Source organism: Emydura macquarii, unplaced genomic scaffold (assembly GCF_026122565.2).
Source record: "Emydura macquarii macquarii isolate MOO-44397 ecotype Brisbane River unplaced genomic scaffold, CSIRO-AGI_Emac_v2 contig_1253, whole genome shotgun sequence".
NCBI classification, from domain to species: Eukaryota; Metazoa; Chordata; order Testudines; family Chelidae; genus Emydura; species Emydura macquarii.
Genome location: NW_027131390.1, coordinates 11780090 through 11798853, shown reverse-complemented (window position 1 = coordinate 11798853; position 18764 = coordinate 11780090). Strand labels below are relative to the sequence as shown.

Genomic DNA, 18764 nt, shown 5'->3' with positions numbered 1-18764 from the left:
CTTAAATTTCCAACACTTGCTGCATGTTTTCATACAGCAAGGCAGCTGGTTAAATAAATATGATTTAAAACCAAGGTAGCCGAGAATCTTTTATTGGATCAAATTTTGTTGGTGAGAGACTAACTAGCTTTCAAGCTTACACAGAGTTCTTCTTCAGGCCTGGGAACCTAGCACAAAGTGTCACTGATAAATAGTAGTTTGTGTTAACTACTTACGCTAAACAATCTGTTCCATTTGTATTTAGCTGTGACACTCTGAGTAGGTTTCCCAGACTGGAAGAAGAGCTTTGTGTAATCTCCAAAGTTTGTCTCTGTCACCAACAGAAGTTGGTCCAATAGAAGATACTACCTCACCCACCTTGTCTCTCTGCTATCCTGGGATTGACACAGCTACCACACTGCATATTTTAAAACCAAGCAATATGATTATTTTTATTGCATTTCTGCTCTGCTTGAGGAGACATTTCCTTTTAACTTTTTCGCTAGTTCTGATAGGATGTTGCATGGCTCAAAGACAGGTGAATCCAGCGAGACAGAATTTAACCTTTACCTTCATTTATCTAGGTACAGCAATCATGTTCCCTTTGTGAGTAGCAGCCTGAGTATTGAAAAAAATGAGAAAGTAAGGACTAGAGGTGTGAAAAAGCACCAAGCTTACACTTGTTTGAAAGAAGGGAAAACTTAGTTATAATGAGGACGTAAGGTTAATGGCTGTGGCATTTGTTCTCATCTACCACTCAATTTACTAGTCAAAACTTTACAGACATTTAGATACAAGTGGGAAAACTTATGTAAAAATGACTGGCAAGATTTCTTTATCAGCTGTTGCTACAATGATTTAACCACCACTTTCTGAGTTGTCTTAGGCAGGAGAGAAGAGGGAAGAAATAATCCAGGTTCTTTCCACATGACCGAGTACCATTCGACAAACATTTGCCTTGCATTCAGACTCTGCCTCTTTGTTGATTTAGCAAAAACACTGGTATCAAATTGTGCAATCAGAGTACAAGAAAACATGGGGCAAAATGCTGAAGGGTAGCATGTCAAACTGAATTCATAGCACACAAGGTACTAGGAGGTCTGATAAATAAAGGAGGGTTTAGATCTCAATCCTTGTATTTATAATCCAAACAATGCATACAAACATCTAGCCTTTCAGTTCCACCTTACTCTGGTGTGACTACTTACATAACGTTCAGTGAGCGCATTCATTACTGAAGCATACTTTCTGATATAATTGAAAGCTTAAAGTGATGCCTAGTTACAGGTAATTAACAAGAGGTAGATTCAAGCTTTTGGAGGTTTCTGAACCTTACAGAGCAGCTGGAAGTGAACGAAGGCTGCTTGGTGACAAGATTCGAGGTAGTTCTCTCCCCCCAGAATTCCACAGCTCTATGTATATTATACATGCCCACATAGTTCTGTCCCCATCCCCCAACAGTTGAGACTAGGGTGATCATTAGAAAGGCTCAACAAGTGCTTTTCTGCACATGATGCTCTGCCAATATGAAATCTATTAAATTAGCTGGAGTGTTTCTTAGTGCTTAGTCATAGTAGCTGGTGATTGTTGTCTTCCAAATCTTCTCCCTTCCGTTGAATTGCCTTCATTTTGCTTAGACAGATCAATACTTAAATAAGTGCTTAGTTCTTCCAAGCACTTTACAGAATGAGGGTAAGTATCATCTCCATTTTATAGACAGAACTGTTAAATGACTTGTGTAGGTCTCTGCATACAGTGGTAGGCCAAACTACTTCTCACTGACACTACATTACACCCTCAGGATGATAGTTACAAAACTTGTTCTCATGCACATCACCATTCAGAAGGTTTTATAATTCTGTTGCAGACACCACCATGCTGGAATTGTGCCCTCAATTCACACATGCCAAACGTAGACTGGTCTTCTGTACAACTTACACAATTTAGGAGTACTACTCAAAAGCTTCTTACCTGCAGCCACAGGTTGAACGGGAAGGCTCTCCCACCCAAGAAACGATGGAGCAAGGCTGGGGAGTTAACTTTGGAGGTGCAACGTATCAAACGCAGAATAATATTTTTTTTGCATTTGAACTCTAAAAAGGGTAAAGTTAAAATCAAGGAAATATTTAGGCCCAAGGCAACTTCTTGGCCAGGCAAGTCCTGGCGCCAGAGCAGGGAGTTGCACACATCAGTCCTGCCAGCTCTGCCTGAAGTTTTTATTGAATCAGACCAGACAAGACTACAACTGGAAACTCATCTTTACAGGTGAGCCAGCCTGAGATGTTGGCACAGCTCTGAAGAGGCTTGTTAACAGCTGCTGAAAACCCAGGTCGGGAAGAGGACTGGCTTTGGTAGGTGTACATGGACATTGTGTTTGCAATGTTCATTCTGATTTTTGGTGATTTAGTTAAATTAATGCTATTTTCCTTCAGTTCTCTATAAAATCTGGCCTCCCCTCACTTCTTTAGGGGCTGTCAGCCAATTTTTAGCATTCCAAAACCCACTGTGGCCAGTGTGTCTTCTTCGAAAATACGTTATTTTTGCTTTAATCTATACACAGAAGTGCATAAAACTTGGTTTATTAATGTTTCAGCAGTGGCGTAGAAGCACATTAGATCACTTGGAAGTACCGACTCTTGGATCACATTAAGATCACTTGAAGGCATCCAAACCTTCAACTTCTATGTTTTTCCTGCAATACACAGTTAATGATTACTTGAACCTTTTTGTTGCAGTTGTACATCTGTAACAACAAAGCAGATTGTGTAGCAGTGCTGGAGTATAGTCTTGTCAACTGTACATTCCTCCATCCAACGTTCGTTAAAATTAGTATGTTTCAAATCCCATCCAGAGACATTCAGCTCAGACTGGCTCAGGTTGTGTCCAAAGTGAAGACAGCAGGTTAAGCATTGTCCCTGTTCACACGACTGACTGGGAACAATACACATGAACACCAGAAATTCAGAATGCTAGGGACTGAAAAGTTGCATTTAGTTCTTTTAGACAAAATAAAGAAATACCACCACCATGTAATAATTTTATTTTCTGCCTGTAACAAGTAAAAGCACTTTTCTGATTTGAGGTAAAACCATCAGAAGTAGTCTGCAAGGAGTATAAATGGCTTTAAAAAGCAACACAAAGCCCATGATTAGGTTTACATTAGCCTAGCTCCTCCCTAGATGGTTCATACAATAATATTTTAGCAAGCTACCTGTGCAAACAACTGGACTCTTTGTTTCAAGGCCTAGTGTTACTAAAAGACAAATGCCATCAAAACGGTTCTCAGAATAAGGACTGAGAAGAGTCATTCAGACTACACACAGTCTCAGGTGCTTTTACACACTGCACTAGTTTGTGTTTACAAAAGCTGCTGCCTCTAATGGAACACTTTCTATTTAAGAACAATTTTGCCTAGTTTAGGGACTGTTTCTCTTTTTGTGAGGGGTAAACAGCCACACTCTGCTCCTCTGCCTAAAGTTCTTGTCTACATTTGTAAAACATTGGGCTGCTCTGGCAAACAGGATCAACAGCAACAAAGGATTTTGCAACAGGCTTGAGCTGCCACAGAGCCTGTTTTCATCCAAAAATACGTAGTAGCAGCAGCACACATCAAAGCTGCCCGTGATAAAAAGCCCATGAAGAAGACAGCTAAGAAACTGCATAAGACTACTTAGCCGTTCCATGGAGGCTCTCTAAGCATTTTACATGAATGAAGCCAGGATCAATCCCTTGTGAAGTAGGTATCCATCCTCCTTTTACAAAAGGCGAGACTGGAGCACAGATAGTTGAAGTGACTTGGCTCAGCCTACAAATAAGTCTGACCCCAGGCCTGTGTTTAAGCCACCAGACTTTTTCCTTTTCAGTGCAGGAATGTGCCCATTGTAGATTAGGAACATGGTCTTGAAATATGGTATAAGACCCCACTTGCGTGCCCTTTACAATGGCACGAATGAAGAGCTAAAACACTACTGTTGCTTAAAAAAGAAAAATATGCTGCAGGCGAGTGGATGACTAGAGTTCTGCAAAATTGGCCTGCTGCAAACTCACACAATCTGGTTTAAAGTCATGCAAGGTAAAAAAAACCAAACACCTTACAATTACAAAAGTCAACTCAGGAAAAGACACCCCCACACCCCAGCTCAAAAACAGGTGCCTCTCTTGGGCCAGAGGCCTAAGTGAATAGATAACTTGAACCGTGTCCTGAAGGCTAATGAACTCAGGGTCTATTTGACTAAGAAGGGAAAACTAAAAATCAAGGGACCCGCACTGACTTGCTTAACTAAATCCAACAGCAGGAGCTGACAAAGAGGGAATCAAGGAGAACCACAGAGCACACAGAACAGCCAAGAAAAACGTTTTCACAAGGAATGCACTCCATGACGGATCAGTGGGTCATTAACTCCTTTACGCTGCCACTAACAACCTGAAATATTTCTTCAGTGTCCTGACAGCATGTTGACCTTCCTCACTAGGCAAAGGCATTCTCCATTCCCCCTGTTGGTACCTGACTTGGTTACTCAGTAAGGAAGAACCTGCTAAAACAAACCTGGATGTGAGCTATGAGACAACGTAACAAGCTAAAAACAATTCTAAGGCCAGCTCTACAGTAGAAAGGGTTGCTGGTGCATTCATGTCAATTAGAGGTTCCATGGGTTTTCAAGTGACATTTCTAAACCAACAAAGGCCCCAGGGTAGATGCAGTTGTACCAGCAATAAAGCGCTTTACTGCCAGTACAACTTAACTCTGTTCAGGGAACTGGTACAAACTGTACCAGATATAGCATTCTTTTGCTGGCATAAGCTGCATCTACATTAGGAGGTTTGCCAATAAAACTATAATCGATAAATCTTTTCTCATGTAGACTAGGCCAAGGAATCAACAGCAGTTGTTCTCCTCCTTTCCCCTCTCATTTAATTTCATCTGGATTAAATTTCAGGATCAGTCCCTAGAATAGTTTTGATCAGAGGAAAAGCGAACGAACAGTAGTCATAGCTGAGTCATGCCTCTCTCTAGGAGGGAGGTCCAACTTAGAACCAGTATCAAAACCTTTGTAACATTTCAGATATGCTTTAGAGATAAACTCAACAAAAATCATTAATCCAACGATGTGGCTGTAAACACACATGGGATATCTCTACACTGCAGCTGGGAGTTGTAATTCTGTGCCAGGTAGACATACACATGGTAGCTCTGAGCAAGCTAGCATGCTAAATTAACGTGGCTGCCTTGGCACAGACAACGAATGAGGCTAGCTGCCCAAATACATACCTAGGAGCTTGGCCAGGGGTGTACTCTGATGGCTAGCTGGAGCCACTATGGCCACACTGCTATTTTTAGCATGCTAGCACAGGTACATCTACCCGAGTTGGGAATTAGCTGCAGTGTAGACATAGCCTAGCTGTTCATCAGTCCTTGAGCAATGACATGGGGATCTGTGCTTCATTTGTAATGAGAGAGGTGCTGGGGCTCAAGCAACATTTTTGCTTTCATAACTGATGCGGCAAGCCCACGGGTGCCAAGGCTCAGTGCTGGCAAGTCCTGGTACACATTAAGCACTGATGAGTACCTAGGAATGATATAGCCTCTTTGAACACAAAAAGGATTTTAACAGCAATCACGTTCAGTGATTTGCCTGTAAGCGTGCGTGTAAATCTTTTTAAAATGTCTGCCACTAACATTATTATGTATATAGCACCATAGATATTTATGATGCTTTATGGACACAGTCCCTGCCTCACAGAAATTATAATCTAAAGCCCAGATCCTGCAGCACTTACACTACACTGAACTCAATGGAATTACTCACATGTGTAAAGTTACTCTTATGTTTAAGTGTTTGCAGGATTGGGGCCTTGGCCATTAAAGGAAAGCTTTTTTGATTTCAACCTACACTGTGATTGAATAAACAACAATAACCTTTTAGTACAAAACTGCAGTTCATTTTTTGCACTGTTAAGGTGCTTTTTGTCACACAGTACGTTCAGGTCACACAGTTTTTATGGAAGAAGGTCAATCTTGTTTATGTTACTAGTAAGTTTAGATTAAGAAGTGTTTTAAAAACTATCTAATTCACAGCAAGTCTGTACCTTTTCTAACTATTGTTGATGTTACAACTTGTAAAACAGAACTGGAACGTTACATATGGTCCTTTAAGATATAAAAACAGATTGTTCCTCACTGCATTCCCTAGTCGCTCTTTTGATCTTTAGCATCTTCTTTTTCTTCTTCTTCTTCATCTGAGTATACAGTGGGTTCCTCTCCTTCCTTCAGCAGTTTGCCAACGTAATGATACTTAACTGTAAATTGAGAAAAAGCACAGAATATAGGTCATTCCTTTGCCTTGTGCAACTTAATGTTTTCACTAAAGCAGAAACAGTGGTTAACGTAGCGCTAACATTAAAAATCAAGAGCCACCAATTCTACATTCATTTTGCACACAGACAAAAGTGATCAACTTGCCAAACTGTTACTGCTGTGGATTTTATGTGAGAAATGGGCAAAATGAATGTAAACAATACAATTCTTCTCCTATTGCCAAAATCAGGAGTGAGTGAACGTAAAGGTATTCTCTGGTATTTTGTGGTCTTCCACTTTTTCAGTTTCAAGGCCTCATGTCAAAAGGGAGCCAACTATCAAAGTCAAGAAATGAAATCACCATTTTGGGGAGGAGTGGGAAAGAATACTCTTCCTCCCCTCATACATTTGCCTACACCAGCTCTAAAGATCTGGAAGTTGGCATCCTAAGAATATTCTCAGGGAATTTCAAGAACCTCTCGAAGGGTTTATATTTTCAGAGATTCATGATGTAAACAGGCACTGGGAAAGAGGAAAAATGTTCTCCCCTCCTGCATTAGACATGGCACTATAGGAATTCTCCCACTATGCACCCAGATAGGCTTTATTCCCATTCGATATTTTGTTGTGAAGCATTTTGAAAAGTAAGACATATGCATAAGGAAGAAGGTTATGAAGCACAGCTCTCCAGATCATCTTATGCAAAGTCTTAGCAAGTGAAGGGAACTCTCTCACTATACTGCCTGCTGTATTATAGTTTTAAATATGAGTTTAAAGGCAAATACTTGCATAATCTGCTAGAAATTTGGGAACTAGATTGCAGTTGTTAAAGTACTACCACTTCACTCCTGGAAAGATTGATTCAAATGCTGGTTTTTGATCACACATTTGGTAGCTTAATTTTGGTCTCTAGGACATACATGTCATATAATTACCATTCAGCATGGCATGTTTAGTAGCTTTGTTCAAGACATGATGAGAGTAAAGGAGGCAGCAGCGTCTACATTAGGAGGTTTGTTAATATTGCAATATAGGAGCAAGAAACTGACAGCATTATTGGGGGAAAACTTGGCTCTTCATGTTGCGCACAGAATTAAAAAACATTTTTAATTCCCACTGCACAACAAAATACATTTCTGAAACTGTTCACAAATAAACACTGTTTTAGGAATAGAGGAAGTAATACTGTGGAAAAAGATCCTTGTCTAATTTACTTCTTCATTTTCTTTTAAAGGTTTTTATCGTAAGAGGATTATTCCCTTTCTCAACTATTTCTTTTAAAAGGGATTCATTACACTTAAGCACACTGAATAGATTATTTTCACATGTACTGGTAAGAAAGATCCTGACAGAAACACGAAGTACACAACATACAATAGGAACATATGAAAATTATTGACTTCACAAGTTGATGATAGTGAAAAATGTCTTGACACGGTACGGAACTGCCACCCTTGCTTCTCCGCTGCTGCTGGTGGTGGCACGGCCTTCAGAGCAGGTTGGCCAGAGAGCTATATACTATCTACTTAAATGGCTCTCTGGGAACCAATGCCTTACGGTTTTTAATATTAGTGAGATTTGCATGTTGATTTTTTTTAAAATTGGTATATGTACCTGTATGGTAGGGGGGATGTAAACTACTGCAGACATAGAGAAGGGAAGTGTGATCAAATGAGTTTGAGAAGCACTACTGTAGAGGATCATTATATAATAAATCAAACTGCTGGGTATAAGAGGCTAGCTGAGCAATTTTTTTTTTTTTTTTTAAACACAGTAATCATAAAAACCTGGACCACAAAGCACCTATAATTGCCATATTAACACTGAAAGTCTGTAACATTAAGAATGGCAAAACAAAACAGGAGAGTGATGACTATATTGCCCAGATTATTCATTCCTTGGATATAAATATACAATGATCTAAAAAGACAAGGAAAGGGATAATTGCTTTAAACTTATTTTGTTGGCAAAGTCTCCGGATGTGAGCACAGTTAGCAGCCCATCTCCCCTAATTCTGAGGCTGCCTTTCTTGAATAACGCTGCACAGTTAATTCAACATATACAAAATCTATTCATTTCACTCAGTATTCAAAAGCATTGAAATGATTTTTAAAATGCAACTAAGGCTTCTAAAAGTCACATCGGAGCTTTTGAAAATTTTATTTCTCTGAACCTTATTTTATAAATGCTCAAATGACAGGAAAAACAAAGAGTAACAAGTGGAAAACATCCAGTTTCCCAGCAGTAAGATTCCTTAATCCTTCAGGACATTAAAGGACCAGAATGCTCCCAAGCAATGCCACCTAAACTTGACTGCCTCAAAGAAACACTCTCCACTTGCAATCAGGTCAATTAAAAAGTTACAAGCACTTTCATCCTCTTCCTGTTTTTTGTAGGTTTACAGTTACATTTTACTGTCTGAAAAAGTAGTTTAGTCTCTTCTGTTGCTCTGTAAAAAACCAAAACCAAACAAAAAACCACCACCCAAATAAGAAAAAATGACATTTTTCCCCCTCTAATCTTTCAGTTCTAATAATCTTAGGCGTTACAACAATAAAGAGTACAATATGTTCAGACAGAAGCTTGTTTGCAATGTTGCTGTAGTCATGTTGGTTCCAGGATATTGCACCAACTCATGTTGGGGAAAGCAACAAGCTTTTGAGCTTACACAGAGCTTTTTCAGGTCTGGCTCAGGTCTCCCCAATAGAAATTGGTGCAATAAAAGATATTACCTCACCCACCTTGTCTCTCAGATAGAAATTTGATGTTTAAGTTGATGTGTCCCATTGAATGACTTGCACCATTATACATGGAAGTTCTCTACTTCACTGACAGTGGATTTGAAATAGCTTACAAGTGAATTGTGATTCCCAGTCTCTCAGGGTCTCTTGTTGCGTAGCGTTGAGATCAGACAGGTCATCATATTCGTCCTTCAGAGCCTCCTTATCCAGGCAGAAGGTGGCAAGACCTCTGGATGCATCCCTTCCAGCAAAAATTCCATATGGGCCCTCTTTGAAATAAAAAATGTCAGGGTAATTATTATATAGTTGACATATGTTGCTGTTTCTCTGAGGACCATGCACTAAGAATCAAATGACATGCTGATCCCCTACCCTGAGAACCTTATGTAGAAGTCTCCAGAACCCCTGAAATAAGGTTAATATTTTAAAATTTGTCCTATTTGGTAATATTGACCCAGATATTTTCCAGTACACCAAGAAACACTACAGAAAACAGAATCACTCAAGAAGATACTGAGTGTGCTGGGACATCCAGAAGAGGAAACAAATGCTGGCATGTAGAGGGCACAGCAAAAGAGAGCTAGGCACAGGAGATGACAAGAAGCAAATGGGTTTCCTGAAGCAAGCCTGAGACACACAAAATTGGGTGGCACCTGTGAAGACGACATGCAGGAGGAGTCAATTATGCGGGAAGAGAAAGGGAAGAAGAATTCAGAAGTCTGAGGAGAAGAAGTGCAAGGCAACAATATGGCTTTCTTAGAGATCTTTCTGGCTTAGAAAGTTGATCCCTGAAAGAAGAAGGACCTGAAAGGTGATTGGTGGGCTTGAGATGTGGAGGAGACTCTTGAGATGACATTACATCCAGGAAAGGGATTAGGCTAGGAGCAAGTGCCTAGTAAAGATAAAATTTACACAAAATGCATTTAAAGGACAGTTCATAGAGAATAACTCCAAGGGACTGATGTGTGCAATTCACAGAGGGTCAGAGGTAATCTTATCAAAAGGCACCGCTGCTAAACTTCATCAATCATTAATTTATTTATAATAGTAAGCAGAATGTTTTATCTGTACAGAGGTAACAGAAAACTGGGACAGCACATGTTCCAATTGTACATTAAGGCCTCTTAAGAGAGCTGAAATACCAAGGTCTGGTTACTTTAGAGGCAATGCCACCCTACACTGGGAGGGAAGGAGCCTTTTCAAAGTTTCAACAAATGGAATCACTTTTCTTTTCATAAAAGCAGAGACCCAATTTCATCATTACATTAATAAATATGACACACAGCCTCTCATGTTCTGACATGTAACTCATGAGGAGGTTTTTTTAAAGTTTTATGCAGAGAGAGAACCACACATCCAAATCAATCATGTATACTACCTGACTGGTCTAGGACTTGAAACCCCATCTAATCTTTTTTATTACACTTACACACACTCACACACACACACGGCTCTGATCCTGACTGAGAGCAACTATAATATAAAAAAGTAGCTGTTACTATATTATAAATGTTAAATGAATTAAATAACAGAACAGTTTCCATCGAAAAGAGGGAATGTAAGGATGAAATCAACAACAGACTCCACATGGTGCCATCTTTGACCTACAAAGGACTCCTGTGCCAGGTGAGTTGCATGAAGTAAGCAAACCTGCCTGCTCAATCAGTATGATCATTTAAAGAGCATGGAGCATGACACTAAATCAAAATAAAGTGATACAGGCAGAGTGTGTACAACTAAAAGGCTTGGTTCTGGAACCCCTGTACTCATCTGAGGAACCCTGATTATGCCAATTAGTTTACATGAGTAGGAGTTGCCAGACTGACTCTTGTACTCACAACTGTATGATCTCATTATTAGTTAGTAGTAGTATCACCCCAAATTAGGCATGAGTTTACCAATTTTAAAGACAACCCAAACTCCAATCCCTTAGAAGAAAAAAAAGAGATTTTCAATAGGAAACTAGAGAGATTAAGCATTAATAAAGAGCACATTTTCCCCACGTGTTGTGCAGGGAATACCATTCTAAATTGCTAGCTGTCCAACCTGCAGACAATTAGTGTCTATTGCAAAGCCCTGGGATAGGACACCTCTCGCCTTGGAGAGCACAAATGCCTTGGATCTCGGTCCTTGGTCCTGGTCTTCCCCCCATCAGGGTGAAGCTCTCTACAGGTACAGCCCTCAGTGCAAGGGGAAACTTTTCCCATGCTCCGTAAGTATCTTGTCGCTTGTGCTCTGGAAGGAGGCACTGGGTGCTGTGTAACTGAACAACAGCACAGATCACTGCCTTGCTCTGCCATCAGGTCCAGGAGCTGAGGAAGAGGGGCTGGTCTGGGGTCCTAAAGTGTGACAGAGCACAGAGGGACTTCCCCTCCAATTCAGTGTCCCAGATATAATCCTCTCCACAGACAGGATCCACTGGTTCCACAGGAAAACAATAAACAAGCAGCAGCTGGGGCATGATGGGTCAGGGAGCTCTGCCAGCTAGATGGGAACATACTGGGAAAGAGCCCAACACTTTGTGGTCTGATCAAACTAGGCCTCCTCACCACAGCGCTCCCCAGAGCCCCCCACCGCACCCCCTCCCTCCCCACACTTCCCCCAGAGCCCCCCACCGCACCCCCTCCCTCCCCACACTGCCCCCAGAGCCCCCCACCGCACCCCCTCCCTCCCCACACTGCCCCCAGAGCCCCCCACCGCACCCCCTCCCTCCCCACACTGCCCCCAGAGAGCCCCCCACCGCACCCCCTCCCTCCCCACACTGCCCCCAGAGCCCCCCACCGCACCCCCTTCCTCTCCCCCACAGTTCACCAGAGCCTCCCCCTCCCTCTCCCCCACAGCTCCCCCCTCCCCCACAATTACCCAGAGCCTCCCCCTCGCCCCCACAGCTCCCCTCGCCCCACACCGCACGGCAGCACCTCCCCTCATCCCCCCAGAGCCTCCTCTCCCCCCCAACTCGTTCCCCCTGCACCCCTCCTCCACGCTGCTCCCCAATCCCTCCCCCTTCCCCCCCCACTGCGCCCCAACTTCAGCCCCCCCGCTGCCCCCCCCGGCACCCACCGGGCCCGTAGAACTTGGCGGCCCGGCTGACGTCGAAGACCTTGCCGTTGATGGCCATGAGGATGCGCGGGTCCTGCACCCCGTCGTAGGGCCGCAGCTGCGCCAGGGTGAAGTCGCGGCGCTTGAGCTTGGGCGGCGGCGCGGGCTCGGCGGGCTGGCGCGGGCCCCGCTCGCCGCGCAGGATCTGGTAGAGCAGGAAGAGGCAGAGGCCCAGCAGGCTCAGGTTGAGCGGCGAGCCCAGGATCTCCAGCAGGAGCCCGCCGCTCTCCGCGCCCTCCGCCGCCGCCTCCTCCTCCTGGGCCATGGGCTCGGCTGGCTCCGTCCGTCCGGGCCGCGCCGGGCTGCCTGTGTCTGTCTGTCTGTCTGAGCGAGCAGCGCCGCACTGCCCGCACACACAGGCGGGGAGGGAGGGAGGAGCAGGCAGCAGCAGCCCGGCCCGCCCAGCCGGGGAGGAGCGATCTGAGCCTTCCTGCCCAGGCGGCTCGGGTTTCAGCAGCATTCTCCTCACCTGGGCTCTCCCAGCGCCTAGGCAGGGACCTCCCCACCCCCCCCCGCCGCTCCGGGTTTGTGCAGCGCCGAGCACGCGGGGGCCCTGCAGAGCCTGGGCTCAAGAGCTAACAGCCTGGCCTTGGCACGTTGCTCTGGCCCCCAGCAGGGCCAAATGCAAACCTGGGCAGCCCAGCCTGGGAGCACAACATCCACACTTAACAGTTAGCTGCTGGGGGCTGACACTGGTGCCTGCCTGGCCTGCTGAGTGAGGCTGGCTCTTCCTATGCCCTCCTTCCCCATGAGCTGCTTTGTCTGGGTTCTGGGACCCACCCAGGGCTAAAAGGCCCTTCTCCCTCAGCCTAAGGAGAGGAACCATTGGACCCAGACTCAATTGATTTTGGGGGACAACTAATGAGAAAACCGGAAAGGGCGTTGTGATGCTGGGCCCAAAACAGCCAAGCAACTTTGCAAGTTGCAGGGCCTAAATCTGACCTTTCACAATATATTGTAAGAAAATACAAAGGCAGTGAGAGGCATTCCTTATAAGTAGACTAAAGCTTTGTTATGCAGGTGTATTGTTGGTAGTTACTGCATGTTATTTACATATCTCTTGTTAGAGGTTAGCCAGGTAGATAAACTGCTTTCCTGTCTGTCTCTGTTCTATTGATTAAGAGTTCAAAGGGACATTTGAACATTTAGATGGAATTTTGAATATAACAATACTATTGTTTATATTTCTCTTTGAAGTTTAAGTAGTGAATACCTGTGAATGGTTGTAAATGGCCAATTACCTTGTGCTAATGTTACTGGTTACCGGTATGCTCAGGACATAGGAGATGGTACTTCAGAATCCCAAGTAATCATCTATTGATTGTTCAAGGAGATACCTGCTGCCAAGAAACTATCGGTCAGCCTGCATGGATCTATAAAAGACTCTAGGGGACTGATCCTTTTTATCTCAAATCTGTCCCAGCTTGTCAGGGAAAGTTTGGATCACAAGATTGAGATCCCAGCACCAGCCTGGAATCACCCTTCTAATTCTCATGGGAGAATTTGAACAAACTGCACATGGACTATTTAGTCTTCCTTCCTCTGGATCAATTCATCTATAACTGAAGCTGTGAATCAAAGGACTGAGACCATCCAGGTACTGGATGTTCACCAGAGGGACTATATAAGCCTGCAAACTCCACAATTCTCCTAGAAGCCTGATATATATGGACTTTCAAATCAATTGTATGTGTCTGATTGCTTTAATCATTTAACATTTCTCTTATAGTTTTTCTTTCCTTTTGTAATAAACCTTTAGTTTTAGTTACTAAAGGATGGGCTGGCAGTATGGTATTTTGGGTAAGATCTAAACTGATCTGGTACTGTGGCTGACTCTTTGGGGTCAGGAGAACCTTTTTGGTAAAGAGCAGGGAGTTTTAAATAACTTATCTCTTTACTGGACCTAGTGGCTGATTGGGAGCCAGAGACTGAAATGCAGTAAAAAGGGCTGTGTATATCTTTATTTTAGCTTTTTGATAAGCAGTGTGGGGAATCAAAAGCATTGTTTCTGTCCCCCTGCAGAGGACACAATCCATTGAAACTTCTCCCCCGTATTATTTTAGTATCCACCAATTAAACATGAGAACATCCCAAACTGAATTTATAGTTAATTAGGACATTTGCAATCAAAGGAACTTTCATATCTGAGGGTAGTTCAAGACATTGTGTGTTGTACTTAGTTACACTCTGTGTGGCAATCTCCAATAACTGTAATATACTTTTTAAAAGACATTTTTTAATTGCGCCACCACAATGCTATTCACGTCATATTATCCCCTAGAAAGTGATCACTTTACATGTTGAGGTTTATTTTGCTCTTAGCCAGTGGTTCTCAAACTTCATTGCACTGTGATCCCCTTCTTATCAGAAAAATTACTACACGACCCCAGTGCCCTCTGTTACTCAGAATAGTTAGTATTTTAAATAAAAAAATGCATTACAAGTCCATATCCACAAAAAGTCGCTACTAAATATTTAAATTCACAATATAATCTTTATATCCATCAGTTAAAAATAAGTATGTACCTAAGGGGAGGGATGAGCTTGTATTGATGAACACAAATCCTTGAAGTGGTATTCTGCATGGCTGAGGTAAAGACGGAGGTCATCTTCAACAGTGATACGTGCCCTGAATTTGTTTTTCAGCAAAGTCATCCAATCATAAGAATGGCCATACTGGATCAGATAAATAGTCCATCTAGCCCAGTATCCTGTCTTCTGACAGTGGCCAATGCCAGGTGCTTCCGAGGGAATGAACGGAACAGGTAATCATCAAGTGATCCATCCCATCACGCATTCCCAGTCAATGCTGAAAAGCCAGCTTCACACAGGAGGATGAAAATGGCATGAGCGCTTTCAAAGCTGCAGATGTATTCTTCTCACACACAAATCCCGAAGTTAGCAAGAGGTTGCTCAGAAAATCTCAGCATCAATGTCTTATCACAAGATAGGTCCATTAATGGTTTGTTTGTTTTTTGCTGTAAGTGACATAACAGCACTTGCAGTTGTTTCTGCATTAAAGGGATTTCTAATCCACACCTTTTTTTCTGATCCTGTTCAGGGAAGTACTTCTGTTCCAGGTGGCTGATGATAATGTGTTGCAAGTCACGCTTTAGCAAGGCATTTTCATCCAAAAAGGCATCTAGTAAAAAAAAAAAAACAACACTTCAAAACTCCCACTGTCCACACAAGCTTACCACAAGGAAAGTTTCTTGATCCAACTTTTGATTTTGTCAGTGAGAGAAAAGATGGAAGCGAGGTGAGGTATTTAACACATTTAGGTGTTCAAAAATGCCTACCAGGTAAGCTAACAAAGCAAGCCATTTGATATTCGCAAACTTTTCGGTCAGCAGGGAATCTTTGTCTGAAAGAAAAATTCTCACTTCCTCTCTGATTGAGAACTTTTCCCAAGACAGCCACCGAACGTCTGTGTGGTGCTCAGCTCCCATCTCATCACAAAACTCCAAACAGACGTACGCTTGTTGAGAGACTCTTGATGAAGCTGACTGCGAACAGCTTAATCAAGAACTCGTTTTAGAACAGGTGGCAATTTTTTGGCAACTAGGGCTTGCCTGTTGTAAAAATACAGTGAGTCCAATTTGCTTGCAGTGCAACAGCCTGCGCTTGGGTGACTGACAGAATCAGAGACAAAAGCATCCAAAAGTGCAGAGCTGTTCCCCTGTAACACGCTGTGGTAATGGCCAGCAGATCAGAAATTCGTCTTGGAATTTTTCCTCGTTGTCTAATTTCACATACGTCAGCATCTGAGACATCTATCATTTTGTCTAGTTGAATGGGAAAAGGAATGACTTAGCTTGATTATGGCATCACTTCAGTCATGTCATTTTCCATATTGTGAATACACCTGGCAATAGTGTCATTAGATAGGGGAATCAAATCAAGTTGAATAGATTCCAGAGGGTTAGCCGTGTTAGTCTGATACAGCAAAAACAACGAGAGTTCTGTGGCACTTTAAAGACTAACAAATTTAATATTTGCAGGCATAAGCTTTCGAGAGACTTCAGTTGAGTCACTGCACCTTGCCCCAACATAATCAAAACCATTTTCTTGGCATATGGAAGAAAAAAATGTCTCCGGTTTTAGCTATGTGGTATGACACAGCAAAAGATGCCTCAAGGGCTTTCTCATTCGCTGTACCTGCCATTCTCAGTAGTGTTTTATGGTCATGTAGCTCTCCCAGCTTCCACTGAAAAACTAGTGGTTATGTTTGCAGAGAACTGTGCTGCGTCTGCAAGTGCTGCAACATTTTAGATGGTTTTCAGCTCTCCAGAACGTCACCACCCAACTCCAGCCGTGGGTTCTCCTGAAAATCAGTCCATGTAAATCAATATTCCAAATATTTTGGATCGTATTTGTGGGTTCTTTGTGTTTTACTGCTGTTTGGATCCTCGTCAACCCTTCTTTTGCTGCAAGTGGCAATCGACTCTCCTTCATTACCTTCCTTTCCTCCACTTTTCTTCAGAAAATGGTCCTTTGCTAAAATTATTTATATGGCAATTTTTCAAACTGGTTTCAGAACAACATGTGCCTGAGTACAGGAGGTGCCTCAGTACAGGAAGTGAACAAGCGATGCACAGGGCTTGCAGGGGATGGGAAGCACCAAAGCGGGGCAATTGCCGGGGCCCCACACCACAGGGGCCCCCATTAAGCTAAATTGCTCAGGCTTGAAGTCCTACCCAGGTGGGGTTCGGGCTTCAGTCACCTGCCATTGCCAGAGCAATGGGATGGGGCTTCATCCCCCCTGCTGCTGCTGGAGCTCCTGCCTGCAGGCTTCTGCCCGGGCAACCCCATCAAAATGGAGTCTCGCGACCCACAGTTTGAGAACTGCTGCTTCTTAGCAATGATGAGAAGGAGAAGCAGGGAGAGAGCTGAGATCGGGCCCTAAGGCATTTTCTAGCTACATTGCCAAAAACTAACACTAGATGGTGTTGTGAGCAAACTAATGTTTGCAGTGTAGCTCGCGCTGTATTTTAGAACATCACCCTAGTCTCTAACCATAATGAATCAATTAGATTTCAGAGATGCTCACAATGAGGGTTTCATCAGAGCGCACTTTAATATGATTTAGCAGCCAGTAAATTGTAATTGCCTTACAAAACAATACAAAATATCAGCTCATTCTCAGACTGATTTGGTAAAATGGAAAGGCACAACAGCACAGATACAAAGTGCTGGACACTGAAATACAGAGATGTGACCTTACATACAGGAATGGAAAGCCACAAGTGGAGCATGGCTTGTTATATTACAACCCATCATGAAAGCTGCATAGCTAGTCTATTAGTAAGAATCAGACATTCTTTCTATGCATTTCCTAGCATTTAATATGGTAGAAGAGCTCTTTTCTACTGGTTTAATCTTGTGCAAGTGCATTTTTTTGATCACCTGCTTTAAAAATGAATGATCTATGTAGTATTTACTAAAGAGAGCCCAAATACACCTGCATACCTGCTTCTAAGGGGGCCGGTCCCCCTGTGCTCACCCTTTTACTATATGAAGAAACAAAGTGATACATCTGAGAGTGTCTTTTACAGGGTGCTCAGCAACAGAGAACTAGCTTGCACTAAGAGGTCCAATCTTGGAATTCCTTACTCAGTTTTGATTATAATAGGAGTTTGGACTAAGTAAGGACTTCAAGATGGGGCCCAGTGAGGCTTCTGGTATTACCAGTTCTGATTCCTCAAAATTGTGTGCTCTTTCCTTCTGCTCTATTCCATCCATTGATAGTGTTGTTAAAAAGGAACTACTGGAGTCTAGACCATCATTATGCACTACTAGTTGCCTATGTCACCAGAGAACTGAAGGAAGAAAAAAAGTAAATACCGAGAGGACTGAACTGTCATCTCCTAGCACCTGGTGTGGTACTGAACTGCCCTCAGTTTAACTGAGCATGGTGTCTACACATACACATTTTTTAAATCTTACTTTAGACAAAACTCTCTTGTGTCTGATGCAACCCTCCACCCCCCGGGCCTACTGCTGCCTGGTTGGCTCCCCTAGGTCTTGCGGCTGTCACTGAGTAGAGGTGGGACAGGCAGCAGCGAGGAGGAGCAGTGCCGGCTCTCCCACTGCACACTCGGGGCCAAAACTGAATGAGTGGCATTGAAACCTGGTGCTTGAGGGTCAGGCCCCACTGTTCCCTCATCATAATGGAGGGGCTGCAGGGCCATACCTGAGTGGACAGTGGGACAGCCAGCACTGTTCCTCCTTGCTGCTACGAGTGGGGTGGCTCATGCACCCATACCTGAACCAGACTAGCTGAAACTCAGGTTGGGCCCACCTCACGAATTGGGCCTGAGGTTGCCTATGCCTCCATCTGACCCTGGCCACGTATACACAGTGCATATGGCTGCGGGCATCACTGGGAAATAATTTTACCCTTCTGAGGGCCCCTAGGTTGCTATTAAAGAATACTGTATTTTGTAGGGCACCCCCGAGACTTGTCTAGGCATTAAAATGCCCAACAGAACTTACTCTATCCTTGCAATGTAGAGATTTTGCTTCCACCTACTGTCCAATTTGGGATGTTCATTTGTTTTATTGATCTGGATATTGAGATTGTTTGGAGACAGCCATCAGGTCAGTTCGTGTAATCAGAAGTGGGTCCTGAGAACACCATATCTCTCAAG

The 18764-nt window shown here is 43.2% G+C and overlaps 1 protein-coding gene across 1 annotated transcript; it reads right to left on the bottom strand.

The window, feature by feature from the left end:
- Positions 1-3002: 3002 nt before the first annotated feature.
- Positions 3003-12447, bottom strand: PGRMC1 (progesterone receptor membrane component 1). Its single transcript, XM_067548154.1, has 3 exons — positions 12076-12447; positions 9129-9284; positions 3003-6276 (listed from the first exon to the last, which is right to left on the bottom strand). Exons 1-3 carry the CDS (start codon positions 12377-12379, stop codon positions 6167-6169), a joined length of 570 nt encoding a protein of 189 aa, XP_067404255.1. The 5' UTR covers positions 12380-12447; the 3' UTR covers positions 3003-6166.
- Between the last annotated feature and the right edge of the window lie 6317 nt (positions 12448-18764).